Below are 20,612 nucleotides of genomic sequence, written 5' to 3' on the forward strand. Positions count from 1 at the left end.
GCCTTAAGGGAACCCTCACGCTGTGAATCGGGATGGAGATATCCCCCCAGAGATAATCTCAGGTTCCAAGGGTAAGAAAAGCATACCCTCGGATATTTCCAGTCTCCGGAGGGGCCGTGCGATGAGGTTATGGAGTTGCCGAGCATTTTTCCTCGCTTATCTCCGATCTCTCCATTTCCCATGGCCCTCCCAGCAGACGCTCGGGGCTCCGCACGGCGCGGCTGGGAACGGGGCAGGAGCACACGGAGCCGACAGCCCTCGGAGGAGAGGAGCAGGAGGTCGCAGGAAGGCACGGCGAAGGATCAGTTTCAGCACATGACCTGACCGGTCCGAAAAAAACACTTTTAATAAAGCGCAGGCTTCCACCAGGACCTCCGCCGGCTGTTTGCTCAAGAGCTCATCTAGTTGTGGAACTGGCCCGTTGTGCTTTGGGATGGTGGAGTCCTAATGGAAACCTGGTCCCAAGGACTTGTTTCGGAGTGCCAGCACGGCTTTGCACAGCACAAAGCAGAACAGGGCATCGGCAGCACTTATAAAAACCATACAACATCTGCACAAGGTTACCAGCACTTTGGCTTCAACCCTCCAGGAGCGTGCCCTGCCTCTACGCACAGTACCTTGCTGCATTTATTTTTTATTTTTTCACCTTCCCTGACACCAAGGCCAGGTATCTCCTTCCCCTTTGGTGCTCCCAATGTGCTCCGAGCATCCCAGAATAGGACAGAGAGGCTCGTGTGGATTAAGCCATGTTTAAGCAAGCCCGACTGAGCTGCTCCCGTCCTGCCCAGCCCAGCCCGTGCCATCCTCCAAATCCGCGTCCATCCCACAAACACTCACCGGGGGATTCTCCTCCCAGGCCAGCGGCCGTTTCCTTTCATTAACCGCTCCGCAGCTGTGCCTGGAAGCAGCAGCACAGCGACGTCTCCACTTCGGGAGGGAAAGCAATGCTCCTCCCTGCAGGATGCTGGCATGGCAGTGTGCTGGGAAGGCTGCGGTATTGCTTTCCCTCACTAACGGGTTCCTTCCTACAGCTACCTTTTTTTTTTTTTCCCCAAGCTGTCCAACTTTGGCCGAGCACCGTTCTCACTATCACATTGCCTTGGCCTCCAAATATGCAAGTTATTTTATTTATATCGCGTCCACTAGGGAACCTCGAAGACTTCATTAAACAATGCTAATATTTAGAGCCGTATTATTATATAATACATCACCAGTCCCTTTTTAAGCTGTAGTTATTTCATTTTTTCCACTCAGCCAACTTCAGAGCCTTTCCATGCCTTCAGTCATCCCAGCCCCACTAAAAGCCACGAAGCAAGGCCAAGCCTCTCACACGCTGCACCGCTGCAGGCTCTGCCTGGAAGCAGAAAGCAGCAGCTAACTTCTTCCACAGCACATGACCGAAGGAAATTTTACGCCAAATGTAAAATTGCAGGAATTTTAGAGTGCTCTTCATTAATCCTAAAGCATGTAAAACTGTGGTCACCAAACCTATAGAAGAATTCTTTGCTTAATACTGGTATTTTGTTATTGCTTGCAAAGAATCACGGACTCATGCTGCCATTTACTCATTTAACTATTGTTCCACTTATAAACGAGCAGATCCATTGTCTTTCATTATCTCCGTGATTAGTATGAAAAACAAACCCTGACGGAAGAAACCCCACAAAGCCACTTAACCATTCAACTGCTGTCCCAACCCCAGGCAAGCCAAACATTTCTTCAGGCTCTGCTCCACAGCCCCCTCGTTTCACTCAAACCTTCCCCTGCTGTCAGTGCCAGAGAGTATCACAGGAAAGCAGCCCCACTTTCCTCATCTTTTAGAGCAGAAACAACGCATCTGAGTGACGAAATAACTTATTTTGCTGTCCGTTTAAGCATCCCAATCCTTAGGAGACCCCACGAAAACATAAGCCACGCTGTCACTGGGGTGTGAGACTTTCCAGCCTTGCCCTGGCACAGTGCCTCGCCTCCTGTGGTCCAGGGAAGCACCATCCCATATTTTGGGGTTTCTTTACTTGGGTACCTGCAGCAAGAGGAGAATACCACAGGACCAGCAGCTCACGGATATTTATTTGCAGTCCCAGTTAGCTGCAGCCCACAGCCTCCTGGATTATTCAATGATTTTTCTAAAGACACGGCCTCAAAAACACATGTATTGGTCTAAACACAAACCTTGCCACTGAGGGCATGACTTGACATTTTTTCTGGGGTTTTGGGAAGAGAAGGTTTACACTTTTCATTCGGTATTAGCGAGCTTTCCAGATATTTCTGGCTTGCAAGACAATCGCTACGTGGAAAGCAGCTGCATTTGGTTAGAGGCTTTTTAAGAGGGTTTTCAACTCTGGGGTGCTTTTTCAAGTCTCAGAAGACTACTGCATTTCTGCATGTGTTTCCAAAGAGTGGTATCTAGTGTCACACCTCAGGGAAGCTTTTTTTTCCCCCTTTGCCTAGCTTTAGGTATTTGTATTTAAAATCCATACACAAGCTTTCAAATGCTTCCCTGCCCTGATCTCATTTGCAACACTTTAAGTAAGTTCCTCTGTGTGCCTAATCAACACGGCAGCTCCAGTAGGCTTTAATTACAGAAACAAACAAATGATGCCCTGGAAGACAATTCGCTGAGGCTTCGAGCAACTTTTGTGGAGAAATGTGAGCCCACAGGCAGGCTGAGTGAAACAGCGAAGCCTTCTCTCGCCCTTTTACAGGCTTATGGCAATGAAATCGTTTTGTTTGTTTGTAAACTCCTAAGAGGATGCCAGCTGAAACAGCAGCCTGCTGACCTAAGGATGAAACAATTAACCACCGAGATATTACAGCCACTTATCAAGAGCTGGGGAGCTTCATCCCAACAGAGGCAACTTTCAAGGAAATCAACAGCCCTCCCTATAACCTCAAACATCCTCTAGAGATCTGTATGCTTTACTGTACGCTCAAAAATGTTTTAATATTCTTCAAATTTCTCCCATTGCGAGCCCTGGCACCGTTACATGATGCGGAGCAGTAACAAAGCTGCGAGGTAATACCAAAAGTCATCTCAGATGCTGCAAAGAATAAAAATACAACCAAGTTGGAGCTCCTCTTCCTTATACCCACATCAACTTTGTGGTTTTATTCAGAGTGCTGCTGGGCCAGCCTGCCAGCACCCTTGGGAAGAGCACGCATTAAAGACGGCACAAGCGCACAAAGAAAATGTGCTTTTTGTTTTGCTGTGCTCTCCGCAAGGAAAGGTCACCGACAAAAAGGAAGCAGGGGATGATAGGGGAAAAGTGAAAAGGGAAAAAAAAAAGAGCTTTTGGAAGGCAACGCAGCAAAGCAGCTTTGGTCACTTGACAACATCTCAGCTAAATAGGTGATTTCATAAGAATCCTCCCCCAAAAAAAAACGTGACAATAGCTGCTCAGCTTCCTGCCCTAGGAGCAGACACACATCTGACTGGTCCTACCGGGCCGCATCAGCCTGCTCACAGGAGGATGTCCAAGCACATCTGCATATGTTTGCTGGCTCCCAGCATCAAGGCAGGGCTCTCTGGAGTGCCAGCCGGGTCTCCGCAGGTGTTTGGACCAAGCTCAGCACAACGAGGCTCTCATCCCTCCGCACCTCTGGGAGCTGACAGCCAAATCTGCTCTTTAATATTTATTTCCGCTGTGTCAGACAGATCTCGGAGTCCCAGCCCATCAGCACTGGGGCTTGTCTGGGAGAAGTCGTCAGGCTACTACCAGAGATGGACTTGCATTGAGGTCCTTATTTGACACGCTCAGGAAAAAAAAAAATAATTTATTTTACTTATTTAGCTGTCTTTTTTAAAAAAAGACACATGAAGGTGAAGGGTAGGGATTGAAGGGTTCTGTTTGGCTGATTGGCTTCCTGGTAGAGCAAAATCTATCCCCTCAGCCACTCCAAATATCGTATAGTAATTTCCACCACACTTTATACTATTTTTTTTATTACCATTTGAGCTGCTCAGGTTCCCCAATTCTTCCAGAAAACCTACATTTCAAATATGTTTGGGGAAAAAAAATGATTGTAATGTAAGTGATGGATGTCTGCCTATCAAAAACATCACTGGATCTGCTCATGAGTCAATATTGTCATTTTTTTGCCAAAGACATTGGTTACTATATATGAAATATTTCAGTGTGGGAAGTAGCTGTACTTTAACAACTATATCAGTGGTCATTAATTACCATACGTGCTGACATAAAAGTGAAGTCATATCATGAAAGAAACTTCCAAGCAGAATTCACAGTAAATGAAAATGTCCAGTTTTGGACCCAGCATGCTTCGTTGCTTTATGTTTGTGGGGTTTCCTTTTCCTCTGGGCTCCTAGGAGCCCATAAGATTTCATATTATAACCCTGAAGTTTTGAACTTACACTGAAAAAATATGAGAAGAAGAATTTAAAAAAAAAAAAAAAGGATGTGCAGTGTATTTATTTTAGTCACATCCTCTACATGTTCAATATTGTGCTGTCTGCTGGGCTGCTTCTCCCCCTCCTTCTTAAAACGCAGCTATTTGTTAAACGCTCGCAGCGTTCCCTGGAGAAACTGGGAAGCAACACTCGGATTTTTTCCCACTGAGATGTCACGGAGAGTTCCCGGCCTGAGCTGGAGCATCAGCCAGCCACTGAGGCTGCACAGGGAGCCTCCTGCCTCCAGCCCAGCCTCACTGTGGTCTCTGGAAGGCATTGAGAGGCAGCCAGCACCTACCACACAGCTCCAGGTAAAGGCATCAGCGGGGACGCTCCAAAGAAAGCCACGCAGGGCCGTGCAGGGGTGCTGGATCTGTGCGCTGCAGCTGGCTTTTTACTGGCAGCTCTCCTACAGCATCCGTACTTTGGCTTCAGGGGTCTGAAACCAGAGCTTTTCACTTCTGAACCCCTAAGTATTTGAACTCATCAGTTTCATACCTCCTTAGCGTTCGCTTTTTTATTGTGTAGATACAAGATGCGGTCACAGCACCGAGCAGGACTTTGCAGAAGTGATTTATAAAAGACCTCCGAGGAGCCTGCGAACCTCCACCTCTCACTGAGATTCTCATGCAGCCGTCCAAAATCACCACTCGCTTTTTACTCACTTGGCCTAAGAAATAAATCCTTTTTTTTTTTTTTTTTTTTTCCCTAAAGCAACCCAGCTCCCTTTATGCAGGCGCTGCGGGTTAAGCGCGGCTCACGTGTGAACGGCTGGAAGCGAGCCCCTGCCGAAACAGACGGGGCTGCAAATAAATATTCCTGGTTAAAGCTAAGCCGAAGAGGCTCTCCTGGAGCTCTGAGCTCGCTGTTTAAAACGAAACGCTTGGAAAAAAAGAGGCAAATCCCCGCCGCGAGCCGTGCCCCCACCGAGGGGTGCCCCCACCGCGGCTCTCCCCGAGCCGCTGCCTCGGCCCGGCCCTCGGGAGCCTGCCCCAAAGCCGCCGGGCAGGGCTCGGGCACCAACCTCTGAGGGAAAAGAAGGGAAGGGAAGAAGGCTCGGGAGCCCCCGGGCTCCTCTCGGGGCTCCCCTTACCTTGCGTGGCATCCGGCAGCTCGGCCCGGCTCCCCGCCCGCAGCAGCAGGAGCAGCGGGAGCAGCAAGAGGCTCCCGTCCCCGCCGCCCGGCCGGGGCGGCTGCTGCATTCCTGAGCCGGCGCCGCGCTACTCCCACATCCACCGCGCAGCGCCGGCGTCCCGGGGCCGCCTCTCCTCCTCCTCCTCCTCCTCCTTTTTCCTTCTCCTTCTTCTCCGCCGCTTCGCTCCGCTCCGCCGCCGAGCCGTCCCGCGGCGCCGCGCCCTCGGGGCTGCGCTCTGCCGGCGGGCGGGGAAGCCTCAGCCCCTCACTTGTCACTTTCCGCCAGCTCCGCGCCGAGCCCAGCCCTGCCCAGCCCCGGCCGGGCCCCCCCCGGCCACCCCTCCCCGGTCCCGGCTCAGCCCGGCCGGGCAGCGCCCCCTGCCGGCCCTCCGGGTCCCTCCCGGTTCCTCCCGGTCCCTCCCGACCCATCCCGGCCCGCCCGGCAGCCCCAGGGGGGCGCTCGCCTCGCCGCCATTTTGCCCCCTCTCAGCCCTTGGGCTGCCCTCAGAGGGTTTTGTTTTTTTGTTGTTTTCTTTTTGTGGCAAGGCGTGGAGGTGGTGAAATCCCCTCCTCGAGGTGTGAAGCTGCCACTTAACCCAGTCCCGGGCACCAAAGCCTCACAGAGGGCTCAGCCACACGGGGCTGGGTGGTGGTGGGATCCACCCGTGCACATCTGAGCCATGGTGGAGGCACGGAGTTGATGCCAGCTGCCTTCTGGCCTTGCTAACAGCACCACTCGGGGTGCAGCTGGTTAGTTTTATGTTAAATTTATCCTGCTCCACTCTATGAATGCACTAGTCTACATTTAAGACCATTTTCCACTCAAACAAAGCAAAGAAACCAAGCGCTTAGAGTGCAGGGAAGCTTTTCTTCATACACACCTTGAGAACTTTCAATTTTTCCCTCACAATGTTTCAAATTTACTGTGCCTGTCCTTCTGTCAGTCAGGACCTCTGATATCCACATGGCATCTTAGGAATCGCTTTCAGCCCTCATCTGCCATAGAGAAATCAACGTGTAACATACTAATTCTCTCCTGGAGAGCTTTTATTTAAAAATGTACCTGAAAAAGTCATCTGTCTGCTGAAAGGAGCATTTTAATTCTGCTCTGTTCCACCTTTTCTCCATTCTCTGCAGTTCACCATACTTTGTACCACAGCCGTACCTGCAGTCAGTAGCGGGTAGCGCTCTTTTGCTGGGGTTGAGGGACGCTGCCAACGTTGGTCAAAGCTACTGGGAATGACAACCACTTTCCGTTCAGGAGAACAATCACATTCCTAGGATGCTTACATTAGGTTTAGGATTTCAAAAGTCAGTAACTGCTTAATACGAAGTTCATTTGCGGAATGGACCGAAAGACAAGATTAAAGGAGTTTCCTCCTTGCTTCCTGCATTCCCCCCAAACCTCCCAGGTTCATTTTCTGCCAAATGAATCTTACATTTCTTGTCAGATGCTAACAGAGTTTCAAGACCCACACTGTCAGCTTCCCTAGGCAGCTATGTGGTCTTCCTAGTCCTGTACGTGCTTTCTGAAACAAAGAGCCAGGAGCTGAGGTGGTTCAAGAGCTAAGCTGACAGCTATCTCTTCAGAATAAAGATGTTTCTCCCATTTTAAATCCTTGAGCCACCTTTTTGTCTGGTCAGGTCCGGTGATAGTCATCAGGTCAGACAGGCCCATAGCAATAAGAGAGGTCCCAGATCAAGCAGGGAAGTCAGTCCAGAAACCCACAGGATACATGACCAGGCACAGCTGAGGTAACATCACAGACAGGTACACCTACAGCATAGCTCAAATAGGGACTGGGGGCTCAGAGCTGGGCTTAAACAGAGTCCGTGGGCAATGGGGGTGTGGGTAGAGGCCTCAGGACCCTTAAGACCTATGAGTGCTCTCAGGGACACTTATAGTTACAGGAATATTAGAGTTAATGCCAGTGAGAAGGTCAGCCCGTACAGCTGGGATAGGATTTCTGCAACACCAGCCCAGACTCGCTTGCACTGGCCCTCTAGGGTGACATTTCAAGTTACTTCTAAGCTGATCTAACAGCAAGCTGCCCACCATAAAAATCTCTTTTGCTTCTCATATGTTCATCATGACAAGTCCATTCAGCCACTGGTCGCATGGAAAACACCCTCTGATGAGACGAAAAAGAGCAAAGTTCCTCCAGATCAGCCAGCTGGGTCACTGCCCCCACAGCTGCAGGGGTGTTAGGTCCAGCAAAGGCGAGTGGGACCCTCGTTCAGGGGTGGAACCGCTGCTTTTGGCAGCAACCTGCTGTTAGATTCATTTAGCTGTTACACAGGATTGTTTCTTACTCTCCTTGTTTGTTGTTTAATGAAGCAAGATGGCTGTGAGGTCCAGACACCTACGAGTTGGGCCCAGGGATAACCCACTGAGTGTGCCTATGAATACAAAAGATGTCTGTGGCAGATCAGGAAACTAAATGTAAATTCCCCGAGTCTTTGGTTAGCTTCTAAATGTTAGATACACACAGTGTGAAAGGATAAATCATTTATAATTAAAAAACAAACCACTTATTTTTAGCTGCAAATCTACCAAAGTGCATGCAATTAGCAAATATAAATCACTTCCTGGCTTGAAGACTGTTCAGTGCAGCACATAAACGAAAGCTAAAACATACGTTTTGGGAATACATCGTACATCTGCTCTTAATCTGCAGCATTTTGAAATCAATACAAATATTCCCCCAACTTTTGCTTTAACAAACTGCAGTCTGTCATACCACAGTGGAAGAACTAAAAATATATTAAACAAAGGAACTAGGGTGGACACGATCCTAAACACTACAAAATGAATAACACAGAGTATTCATAAGGATCTGATGGCAAAAAGTAGCCAAGTTAACGATAAGCACTGGGCTGGGCGGACAAACTAGAGACAGTTTCTCCTACGTGGTTTGCAGAATGCTTGGGAGATACGATGCTCAGATAAAACTTCAGAAGGTAGCTCTGGGGAGAAGAAACAATTGTTTGATGCATGTCTACATATTTTAAAACAACAAAAGGCTTGTAGTCAATATCTTTCTGGAATTAGTTCCCGCAGGGAAAATGTATTACATGCAATTTTTTTTTATTCTTTTTTTTTTTTTTTTTTTTAATGAAAAGATATCTAAGAAGCAGACTGTCTGGGAATGATTTGTAAGTACAATAAACCTAACAAGAGGATGATAAGCAAAATATTGTAAGAGAACAGTGTTAGAAGTACAGCAAAGTAGAAGAGAAACATTGCACATTTGTACTTACTGACAATGTGTGTTCTTAAGTATCATGTCACATTAAAAGAGAGCTCTTGTTTTCCTTTCCATCTCTCACTAACACTCCTATTAATCTATTCCAGATCTTTTTCATTTCAGCTACCAAGGCTATAACAACCACCCTTTGCCCATTTGAAATTCAACTAGAATTAGACCATGGTAAGGCTTCCGGAGTGGAAGCTGAAGATAGGGCTAGGCCCTCACATGTATTCCTAGAATCTGTGCACCCATGGAAAGTCTGCATTTAAATCTGATTTCACTGTTGATTTTTAAATGTTGACACAATGTAGGAAACAACAACTGGTGATAGTTTTTGAAGAGTAGAGATTTACATATATCTTGGCTTACACTAACAATTCTTTGGGGTAGGAATTCTGTCTTACACGTGATGACGTTGTCTCAATGTATCCTTCATTTTCTAGCTGTGTTTTCAGGAGCAAATGCAGAACAAATAATGACACATTTCTTTAAACTGAATAGAAGAGTGAATGTAAATTTTATTAATTCTCAAAAAAAAAAAAAAAAAAAAAAAAAGGAAAGAAAAACAGAAAGAGAAACAAAAGAAAATTAATTACTGTCTACAGAATGGGCATGTACAAGAAAGACATATCTCTTGCTATGCCACTTTTTCCAGCATTTCAGATGCCTTGTAAAAAGCCTGATACAGACAGTTTAAGAAATATATATATTGGCCAACATGCAAATAAAAAGTATTGCTTTATATGGTCACGTAGCAAAAGCTTGTCCTTTTGTTCATAATTACATGCGAAAATAGTTGATAAACCTGGTGATCATGGCAGAACGCTATTAAGCAATTAAGCCTGCTTTCAGTAATTGTGTTTGCAGCAGGGGTAAGAAAAGACACCAAGAGCAAGGAGGTAATGGATTGCTCTTGATGTGTTGTCTCAGTTAAGAGATAAACCCAGCACTGGTCCTTGTCAGGACGTTTCCTGGCATGCCTTGCACTGCCCGAGCCCGGCAGGTCAGCTGCAGAGACCATGGAGTAGCTCCGGGGTGTCCGTAGGAGGTGGGATACGCAGCCCCTCTGGGGCCTCGGGTTATTTTGAGGCTGACAGGTTATGCCAGTGAGTGGGGGTGTTCGTGCCAGTCCGTGCAACAGCTCTGTCCCCTTCTCAGCCTGAAACCTTTGCCGTGAGAGGAAAGCAAAGGCATGGGTAGCTGTAGGGAACAGCGGGAGAGAGCACTGTCAGGGGTCAGAGGACAGGTTGTAGCCCTAGGGAATGATAGCAGGGAGTATCAGGAGGTTCAGTACGATCTTGTTCAGATAATCTACTTCAGTTCTGTGATCTGGGAGTACTTTGAAAATTGGCAGGAGGCTATGGAAAAGATAAAAGGAAAAGCCTTGAAATAGACCACAATTCTTTCCCTTTCATATGTGTACTACACTGGAATTTTATATATATAGCAGAAGGACTCTGTTCTTTATATCCTTGAATTACATAGCTCCATAACATGTAATGTTACCCTTCTGGAAAAATGAGGGTGATAGAATGGGACACAAACTCTAACAACTACTTAATAACATACGCAAATATCGGCACGCTTATTATGCATTATTTTTGTTGTTGTTTTTATTTAATTTTCATAACTGTGTGCTGGCACATCAGCATTTCATTAGGTGCTGTATCCATTGTGCTGGGCACTTTCAAAGCTTTAATTTAACAACCAGACAAGGTACAGAGCAGGACAGGCAACAGGAGAAGCGTGCTACAGCGACGCTTCCAAATACTCACACAGGCTGGTGATTTACATTTCAGATGCTGGGCTTTGTAGTGATCTTTCGGGAGGAAAGAGTTACAATTGTTTTATCTCTGACTTACTCATTATCCCCAGAAATGAGTCTTGAAAAGAAGGTAATGAATTTACAGCTTGGTTCAGGCGTGACGGGGTTGTACTCTGCAAAATATTTCAGGTAATTTCAGGTGAAACTCCTTGTTAACTTCAAAGGGGCCACAATTTCTCTTATAGAGTTTGTTTGCTTTTTGCAACAGGGATCACTTAACCCAACCCTTGAAAATCTAATTCAGGGAGGAGGTCATTAAAGCAATAGTTTGGAAAACTGAACTACTGTTACACTCTGCTGCCTCGATCCAGGACTTCACACCGTATTAGACAACTTTGCAGGTAGCCCCAGCCCAACGTGCAGTAAGCAGTCCTGCCAGGAAAGGGCCGTGGCATCTGGTCTTTACCTCCCAGTTCTCAGCATAAATTCATCATTACGTGGTCCCGCAGTTCATCAGCATGAACAAGGGAGATTTCACCGCCTTCCTAAACAGTATCATCTTTGTTGCCAGGCCTGCAAGGCAGTAAAACACTTCAGTCATTAGAGGAAGAAGAATGTCACAAATTTTGCAGGAGAAAAATAGATTCCAGAATTCACGGTTTGACAGGTTAATGAGAAGGCCTGTACATTTGCCTTTACAAGTTATTTACTTGTAAGTCTACACAGGGATTTTGTTAGGGATTTGGCATCTTAAACAGGTTTTTATTCCAACAGCATTTCAATTCACCTTTAAGACTTTCAATTAAGACAAACTCAACGAGAGATCCATCAGTGGAATTTGCATGGAAGTTAGTGGGGGGTTGCCAAAACCATGATAACAGGTTTTAGGTATCAGGTTTATAGACTTGTATCGTACTATCTAACATCTCGTATTTTCCACTCATTTTGCATGTAAAACTTTTATTGATATCAGCGTGAGTTTAGCACGCCACTAAAATGGAGACTATGCCCCTAGGACACAAAATGATGTAAGGTACCCCGTTTAGTTATAACAATTTGGCTGCACTAAATCTTGATGTTGAATGTTTGGTTTAGTTCCCCCATAAACTTTGTCTGCTGGATTTATATATTTTGGCTCCTTTTATTTTGACTCTAGTGGCTAAATTTGCAACGGGCTTAAGTGAATGCAATTCCACTCACACCAGCAGCAAATCTGCAGCACAGTGGGTATTTCTTGTTATATAAATACAGGGCCTCATCTGGCAAGATGCTGGGTGGACTGACTTGTTCGGATTTCCATGAGATCCGAGAGTGCTCTGCACCTCGAGGGAGAAATTCCAGCCCTTGCAGCAGCCACATATCTGTGGTCATTTTCTACAGCCCTTTGTCAGGATCAGAATACACAGTGTATTTGCTTATCTTTTTTTAATCGCAAAAAAAATGAAAGCTAAAATATTTATTTTCCTGGCTCTTATAATAGCACAACTCTATCTGTAACACAAAGTCTGTAAATTATGGGGATGATGCAGCTTTTCTCCTCTCTGAAATTTAGCTTTCACTCATGTGGGTGTGTTTTTTGAAATAAAGCACCATTTCAATAATGGCTTCAGTGGGATTTTTTAATTCTTTTTCTCTACTTAGAGGTTTTTTGCTTTTTTTTGTTTTTTAAATCCATTTCAATTCCAGTGAAAATGTCTCTGATCTGATAAAGGAGATGAAGTCACTGCATAGGCTTACCATTTTATTTCCATAAGGTTTGAAAGTTTTGTTCCCTGCAGTGTTTTGGAGCCCAGGAGTATTCATCTGTTTTGTAAAAGGCAAGTTCTATGGAGCAACATTTGGTCACTGTTGTCTGAATTTCATTATTCTGTTCTCCAGACTAGCAGAGGGGAAAAGTGCAAGTTAGCTGGGTCAAGTCTGAAATGTGAGAGCAGTCAACTTTTTCTGAAGTTTATGGGAATGAAAGGAAATTTAATACTGTTCAAAAGAGAGATTTAAAGTTGCATCATGTGAAAACAATTGGAGAAGTTTAATCCTGAGGTCTAGGGTTATTTGGTAACTTACATGACCATTTGTCAGCCTGCAAAAGATGAAGTTGGCTTTGCCTCTGTTAACAGTTGGCCTCTGTTTTGGGGTGGTACTGCGATGCAAAGGAACAAATACGAGTTATATTGGTTTTATAGACCACGATTAATTCTCTTCTTCTTTATCCTTTTCAGCCCATGCCATTTCTGCTTGTCTCCTCTGGGTTGCCAGTGCAGATCTCCCACCGATCTCAGCAACACGTGCTGACAAGCTCTTTGTGTAAAAGGGACTGCAGAGCTTGAGAGTTTGTTTGAGTTTTTAAATGCTGAATACAGAGCCATAATTTAACCTTTACCTCCCAAACTGCTTCGGGGCTCATACTTTTCACAGTACATGGAATAAAAGCGATGGGACTCTGGGAAGTAACTGAATACTTAATATTTTGTTATGATTCTAGTGTATTATTTATGTTAGAAGATGTTGAATAAAACATTCATTATATTTCTGTTAGTTTCTGTGGAGTAAATGAAATCTAAAATCCAGAGTTTTATATATATATAAAATAAAGATATTTTCCACAAACTCCATCAAATAACCCTTTGCAAAATCTCATATTGTTAACAAAATTCTGAGATGACAGCCCATGCCTTCCCATCCCACCCTCTTTTCCTACCACTGACGCCTCCGTTCTGCTCTTGGCATCCCACTGCTGCCTTCTGTGTTTGGCCACTACTCGATGTCTCACTTGACTCAGATTTAAACTACTGCTACTCCTTATTAATGGGAAAAAGATGAAAGAGGGTCAAAATAAACAAAACTTGTTCTTGAAGGATATTTTGTATTTTTAACTGCTGTTTTGAGGGAGTTAAGTCCCATGACAAGATTAACTTTTAAGATCTTTGAGCTTCGCATTGGTACCAAGTATCACTGACCCATGCAGCTGGCAGGAGAGCTGAAGCCAGGGAGCAAAACCTTATATGTAGCACAAAGAAACATCCTTGTTTCTACTTCGGGGTTAAATATTCCTGGTTTCTGGCAGTGCCCAAGTGCCTCCGTCATAAGCTTTTGCCCATTTTCAGAGCTGGGCAAGTACCGAGCTGCTCCCAGCAGTGAGCACACCAGGTCGTGGTCGTGAAGCCTCCATGCAGCAGGACAAGGCATGGTTTAATCCATCCCACTCAAGCTTGCGCTGCCTGACAAACCTCTTTCCCATTGACCCTCAGTGGGATTCGTTTATAAGTTGCTTATACCAGTTGTGAACATTTGGCTTGGCGTGTATTTTTTTCCAGTCAGTGCTTCATTACTCCAATTTTCCTTGCGGCAGGTCAGCACAGTCACCGCAGTGCCATGAGGTGCGGGGCCGAGGCATTCCCAGATGCTATTGCTACTACAAACACTGCAGTTGCTATGGAACATGTTCTTTGCTTTAACATACCCGTACACATTACAACATCTCTTAGGAGGACAGACCTACACAGCTCAGGCTATATGGCCAAAACTCTCAGGCACCTCTTTCACTTGCAGCCAGCCCAGAAGGAGCCGCGGCAGCCCCATCAGCCAGGGGAGCGCTTTCAGGGGACATTATAAAACCTGGATGTCTGGTCAGCCTCTTCTGCACACTCTCCTACTAGTACAGTAACTACATAAACATCTGAGCTGGAGTTGTGTGAAGGGAATTTTGGTCAATGCTGAAAGCACAGAAAGTGGAAGGGTGGCAGGTGGTGGAGGTAAATACTGCTCTTGAATTCTGTGTTCCTGTACTACAAGATGGAAAGTTGTATAACAGTGAAGGAGAATGAAGAAGAGAAAAGCTGGATGCAAAGAAGGGAAAAAAAAAAATAGGAAAAGAAAGTCCAGAAGTTAAAGTGGAAAAAAGAGCCAGTATGCAAGCACTGAGCTACCAAACCATCGCGCTTAATTTTGCAGGAATTAGTGCATAATGGGAGGAATCTGCAGCACTTCTCTGCATCTGAAAAGCAATCCCTATAAAATACCCAGCAGTTATACGCTGTTCAGCATCAACCCACTTGGTCTCAGTAATGGCACAAAAAATTAGTTGCATATTATTTATACATGAGCTGAGGTATATTCTGTACCTTCTTTCTGCCGCACAACAAGTTTAACATACACGCACAGGGGCATTCAGCTACTTAGTGGGCTTTCAAGGCCTGTATATAAAATTGAAAAATGCAGCTCAGCTGCTTTTTATAAGACATTTACAATAATCAGTTCAAAGTAGAACACAGAATAGCTGCTTAAAAATGACTTTGATTCCCTCTGTGACAGAGAGCTTACCAGTACAGCCTGAGCATTTGAAACCACTAATGTCTACTTTAGTTTCTGCTACTTTTTAATTTGCATGGATCTAATCCATCTCTTTTTCTTTTTTTTTTTTAGTGAAAGCAGAAAAATAAAACGTTCTACATCGCCAGTACTGACATAACTGTTATCAACAGTCAAAGCTTGAAATGGTGCCCGAAGCTCTACTGTCCCACCTGTTACTGTGAGCTGGACACTAATGAACAGCGCTGTACATGTCGCAGTTTTGCTTTGTAATAAAGCAGAAAATAAACAGCTTCAATTGACATTAAACATTCCTCTCAATCAAAATAAGAAGTATGACAATCAGGAAGTTTCTCCTGAAAATACAGAAGGCTCAGCTTAAAAATGCCTCCCCGATTTTCTCAGACCAAAGCAGGCACGTGCCTGCAGCATCACAAAGTGAAAGAATAAATTGTAAATTTTTAAACAAGCTGCAAACAGCACAAGTGACACCCTGCAGTTTTGTGCCCCTCATCCTTTATACTCGCACCTCAGAGGCCTCCCATGGTGTTTCCAGCACCCATCATGACTCCAACACCAAGTTTCAACCTCCTCGGGCAGCCCTGGTCTCTGCCCTCTCCATCCTCACCCCGTGCTCCTGCTGCAGCCGGTGCTGAGCTGCTGGTGCTGCTCACCCACAACCGGCCAAGGGGCAGAACAGGCAGAGGCTGTGGTCACACCACAACTTTTCCCTTAGGGAAATAAGCAGAAAATTGAGTAAACAGCAATGGAAAAAAAAAATAGCCTTCCAGCAGCTCCTTCTGCAGCTGACTGAGCGTGGCTGCTCGTTGGTCTGGGCCTAAGGAGTTATGGCATACCCTTTTGTCGGTGTAAGCACAAAACTCCTGAGTTTGGAGGGCTCCTACTGTGTTAGGGATCATGGAAAGGAGGCTTGATGATGAATAACTGTGACCAGGGACAGGATGAAGCAGATTTCTGTGAGCTCTGCCATACTGCTAGGAGAAGAGGGAGAGAGCGGGGCTGGGCTGGGGGCCCTGAGCAGCCCCACCACCCCCAGGGGAACAGCAGAAGATGGGGGGAAGCACAAGAACCTCACAACTTCCTTCTCAACAGGCCACTACAATCCAAGTAGCTCCATGGACCTGAGAGCCCACAGCACTTGGTTTCTGAGGGGTCTGCTGTGGGTGAGCAGTCCCATGTGGGTTCCTGGTGCCTGGGAAGGGCTGAGCTGAGCTCCTCGAGCGGCCTTCAGAGCTCTCACCGGGGCCTCTCGCTGTGCCATGCTGCGGCAAAGTAACACTGCCAGCACTTAATGTCTTTGCTAATTCTGTGTCTATCCCAAATTGAAGCAAGGCAATGGGTTTCCAGGTGTAAAAATTGGTACTCTTGAAAAAGCAGATCAGGGCCTAAGGGGACAGTAGCCATTTTAGCACTCTAATAAACTCTGCTTGTTAAAGAGATTGTCAAATTGTTGTTTAGAATAACACTTACACCCCAATTCATTTCTTGAGCCTAAGCTGCATATAAGTGATGCTTTCATTTTGCTTTGGTTCCTTGTAAAAGGCTGCGCTTCGTGCTAAAAGATGGAGGCATCTGGCACTAGACAAGGCCATCATTTAAATATCTATCATTTCTCTGTCATCCAAGAGGTCAGACTCTCACATTGTGAGAGTTCAAATTTCTTACAAATGGATAAATACCTTCAAATTGTTGCCGAGCCAAATTAAAAAAAAAAAAAAAAAAAAAAAAAAAGCATTGTTTAAAAATTGTGTTCTTTCATTTTGTGCCATGGGTTGTTAGAGCTGAGCATCTGATTACCTGATTACTGCCATCATAAAATTTCTTCTTTGAGGTTGACGGTAATTACAGAGCATTTTAACGCTTTTATCTTTGGGCTGCACTGGGACAGGGTAGATTCGTAGTCTCAGTCTCCTGTTTCATGCAGTTTTGCATAGTCAGAAGAAGGCACAGGAAACTTTCCCTTTCCCCTCTTTGAGGGGTGATGTGTAGCATTAACAGCCAAAACGAGACTTGGGCAATACACTCAGTTCAGGGAGGAAAGAGCATCAGCAATCAGAGCAGGAAAACGCTTACAGACGTGCTTGTCTGTGATCCCAAACCTCAGGAAAGCCTCTTTCTGTGTAAGGCTCACCAATGGCCCCAAAGGGAAGGCAAAGCTGGGGCACAAACCCCGCTTCACTCACCCACCCAGGGAAGAGCTGCAGCCATGTTGCAGGCCGGCCCCATGCACCTCGCTAGGCCGAGCGCCGTGTGGGGGTAAAGCTGTAAAGCTGTTTGTCCTTTCAGCAGCAGCTGTCTGGAGAGATTTAGCCTCCATTTGTCAGGTTAATTCTGCCTGGCTGGATCCTGCTCCGCCTTGCTCGTGGCTGCGGCCTGCAGCCCGAGCTTTGCTGCCGCCAGGTCTGCTGACCAGGTCATCCTTAGCAGGAACGGTGGAGAGGAGTGTTTCTGAGGGTCTCTGAGCCCTGCCATGGGAGGTTAATGTCATTGTGAAGGGATGCACATGACGGGTAATTTGGTGCCAGAAACAACACAAGCACTCTGCTTGCGAGCTTCCTAAACTCCTCCGCTTCCCTCCAGCTCCCCCCGGTCTCTGAGGAACCGTGGAGAAATGCGGAGTCCGATGGTTCAGAGCTTCACATGCTCACTCTCTGGACACAGGGAGCCCAATTTGCCCAATCATTCCCCTCCAACTGACTGTTCCCTTCACCTTTCTTTCTGCCGTGGGTGCAGGGAGGTTTGCAGGGCCTGGAAGAGCGGAGGAATGACCCCACATTGGCGCTGTGCACTGAGGTGCAGAACGTCTAAATACTGCCCTGTGCCACCAAAACAGGCGCCTCAAGGGATCAGAGCATGAAAGCTTTGTAACAGTCCTTCCAGAATGGGTTTTATGGAGGAGACAAGGGATATAAATTGATTTTAAGTTGGTGCAGAGTCATTTGAAGCAGCACCATGGTATTAGACACAGCCCAAAGCTCTGATCCCGTCTACTTGTAGGGATGTGGTGCAGATGTGGGTGTGCAACCCCGGGTGTGTCAGTGCCTTCGTTGTGAGGGATGGCGGCCAGGAGGGGCCTCTACCATTGGAAATGAGAGGGTGGATATTTAATAACAACTTCAGACCCTGTACAAATCCATCTGAGCGGACTGGCTCTGCTCACCTGCTGTTGCACAAGCCCAGGTCGTGCTGCTGAGTATCAGATCTGGGCTGTTGCTCCTCGCTAGGAGGCCTCATCCCAATTAAAACCTAATTCATTCCCTGTAATCAAGTTTCATGTGAGCATATCTGATCTTTTAGCCACAGAGGAAAATTTGATTTTACAGAATTAAAATACAGGTTTACAACACATTGCAGCCCGGGTGCTCTCTTAAGGACCTCGGAGGTGTGATTTTGGCTGGTGAATGAACTCCTGGACTTCAGCTGCAATCACACAGAGCCGAGGTGCAGCAAGACCCTGGGTCTATCACAGTGCCCTGAGACTCCTTACCAATACTGCCATCTAGAGAGAAACCGACCGTGCGGGTGGAGCACTGTCAGATCCTCCAGAACAACGGGGCTTCAGAGCTTTTCTGCCTCCAGCACAGGAGCTTGGCCTTTGCTGCAGGGGCTCACGCCACCAGCAAGTCAAACCTGGAGCCCTCACCGCTGCCGCCTGCCCTGGCCTTGGGCAACTCCAGCCCTGAAACGCCCAGCCTGGGGCTGGGACAAGAAATCGGGGAGGTAGTGCTGATTGCCACTCCTTGAATGATTACCACTCCTCGAATCTCTCCGCTTGCTTTTGTCAGGGAGACCTTGTGATATATTTTCATTTTTTGGGCGGTGGGAGCTGCGTGCAGAAATCAGATATTGCATTACGTAAAGTTGGGGTAGAGATTAAAACACGTATGAATAGTGAGACATCTGGATCTAATTGGGCTCCTTGGGGACAGGAGTCTGTAGCGTCAGCCTGAAGAGAAGCAAAGAAAGAGCAGGAGTAATTTTTCATGCAAATATCTGTATGCTCAGAGGGGCTGAGTCTCTGCAAACACCTCCATTGCCACGTCTTTGTCCAACGCGGCCCATTAGGTGCCGGGCGGGCCGACCACGTTTCTCTGGTGCTGCACATAGTCGTTGACTTGGAAGGAGTACACTGTAATCCAGCCCAAGGGTAAAAGTGAATTTCCTGAGAAAATTATGAATTACCCAACCTAGTAGCTCAGAGAGGAAGTCTCCCTTAGTCAGAGCAATAGGAGTTACCCTTGGCAATCGGCCGCTTTTGCCTCACTTTCTGCGTGTTCCCAGTAAACTCGCTGGCACTTGAGCTGCGTCCCACCCAGCGACACGGCGGGAACAAACCCACATGGGTGTCACCAGGGGTGGTGGCACTGACTCTGCAGTGCCCCGAGACAGCTCAGCTCCACTGTGGCTGCTCTGAGCCCTTGGCCCTCACCCACAGTATTGGTAAGGAGTCTCAGGGCCCTTGTCCCCACCAGGCTGGGGTGAGGGCAGCACAACCAGAGGCTAAAACTCTATGATGTAAACGTGAATCCTTCTTTTGTCTCTCAGAGCACTTTATAATCACCGATTTACATTGTTTTCAAGCTTGTTATTAGCTGGCCGAGAGATCAAATGTTTCCACGCCATGTGTGTCCCTCCAGAAGAAGCTGTCAAGCAGATTTAGGCTTGGTCTTCATGCTCTCAGAAGCAAGGCGACTCCCTGCGTTAATTTGGACGCTTCCTTGCTGACTGCAGCTGCCCTTCCCCGGCCGCCCGGCTGGCGCTGGCAAACCCACTCGTTTGGCAACAAGTCCCAGCAGCGCCCGTGCTAACGATGCCTGATGTGTGGTGCCAAAACGGAGCCCTTCATTAGCACCCCAACACCTCGCTCAAACAGTGGGGAACCTCCTCTGCGGATCAGGAAGGGGACAGGGGCTGGCCCCGTGCTGCAGGGCAGCAGAGATGGGGCATTTTCCTCACAGCCCAGCACTAAGTGCTCTCAGGAAACATCTCAGGGAATTAATTACAGGACTGAAATCGCTCCTTGCCCGTCCATGTGTTAGAAAGGAAAGGAGCTCTCACAGAAGTGACTTGCTTGAATAAAATGAGGGGTCCCACACTACCCCTTTTGAGCTGGACCAGGGGAAGGGGCAGAGATCTGCCAGGAGAGGTGAGAAGCAGCTGGTTTTGGTCCTGTGCCACTGATGTTTCTCTGCTATCCCAGACGGAACTGGCCTGAAGCGACCCACGAGACTCTGCAAGGAGATAACGTGCAGCTGGTGCCACCCAGAGAAAGGCTGGAAGTGAGGATTTACAAGAGGGAGGCTCCGGGTTTCACTGCCACGCTCCAGCCCCAGCCAGGCATCCTGTCCAACAGAGATCAAAGTCCCAAGCGGAGCACCCCGCTCACCCCTTGGAGGTGCCAGCGTTGCACAGTTCCCTTTGATACACCTTTCACCATCTGAGGATGTAAGCAATGAACGCGGGCTGGGCCATGTTTAACTTCCATTCAGACACAACTCAGGTTTGATTTAGTGTTTTTTCATTTTCTTCTGTTAACACAGAAGCTGCAGCATTTGCTGGATTTCTGTGTCTCCTTCCTTGTATTTCATGAAGTGACACAACACAGCTTGAGCTTCCGTGCTGCCTGTGAGCAGCAGGAATCAGAGAGCCCCCCAGAGAGCCCAGTGCCTGCACAGGGCACTTCTGGGGGCAGCCGGGGGCTGCCCAGTGCTCCCAACACCAGATA

At 46.9% G+C, this 20,612-nt stretch overlaps 1 protein-coding gene across 2 annotated transcripts in view; it reads right to left on the reverse strand.

The window, feature by feature from the left end:
• ROR1 (receptor tyrosine kinase like orphan receptor 1) overlaps nucleotides 1-5,841 on the reverse strand; it is a 149,554-nt gene extending 143,713 nt beyond the window's left edge. The window contains exon 1 of one of the 2 annotated variants that reach the window (XM_068690221.1): nucleotides 5,502-5,841. Coding sequence is in view for 1 of the 2 variants with exons in the window: in XM_068690211.1 (XP_068546312.1) it covers nucleotides 5,502-5,610 (109 nt within the window). In the remaining variant the exon portion in view is untranslated. The remainder of the gene's footprint in view (nucleotides 1-5,501) is intronic. The other variant, XM_068690211.1, reaches the window with a different exon arrangement.
• Between the last annotated feature and the right edge of the window lie 14,771 nt (nucleotides 5,842-20,612).

The sequence above is a fragment of the Anas acuta genome, chromosome 8, assembly GCF_963932015.1.
Source record: "Anas acuta chromosome 8, bAnaAcu1.1, whole genome shotgun sequence".
Lineage (NCBI taxonomy): Eukaryota > Metazoa > Chordata > Aves > Anseriformes > Anatidae > Anas > Anas acuta.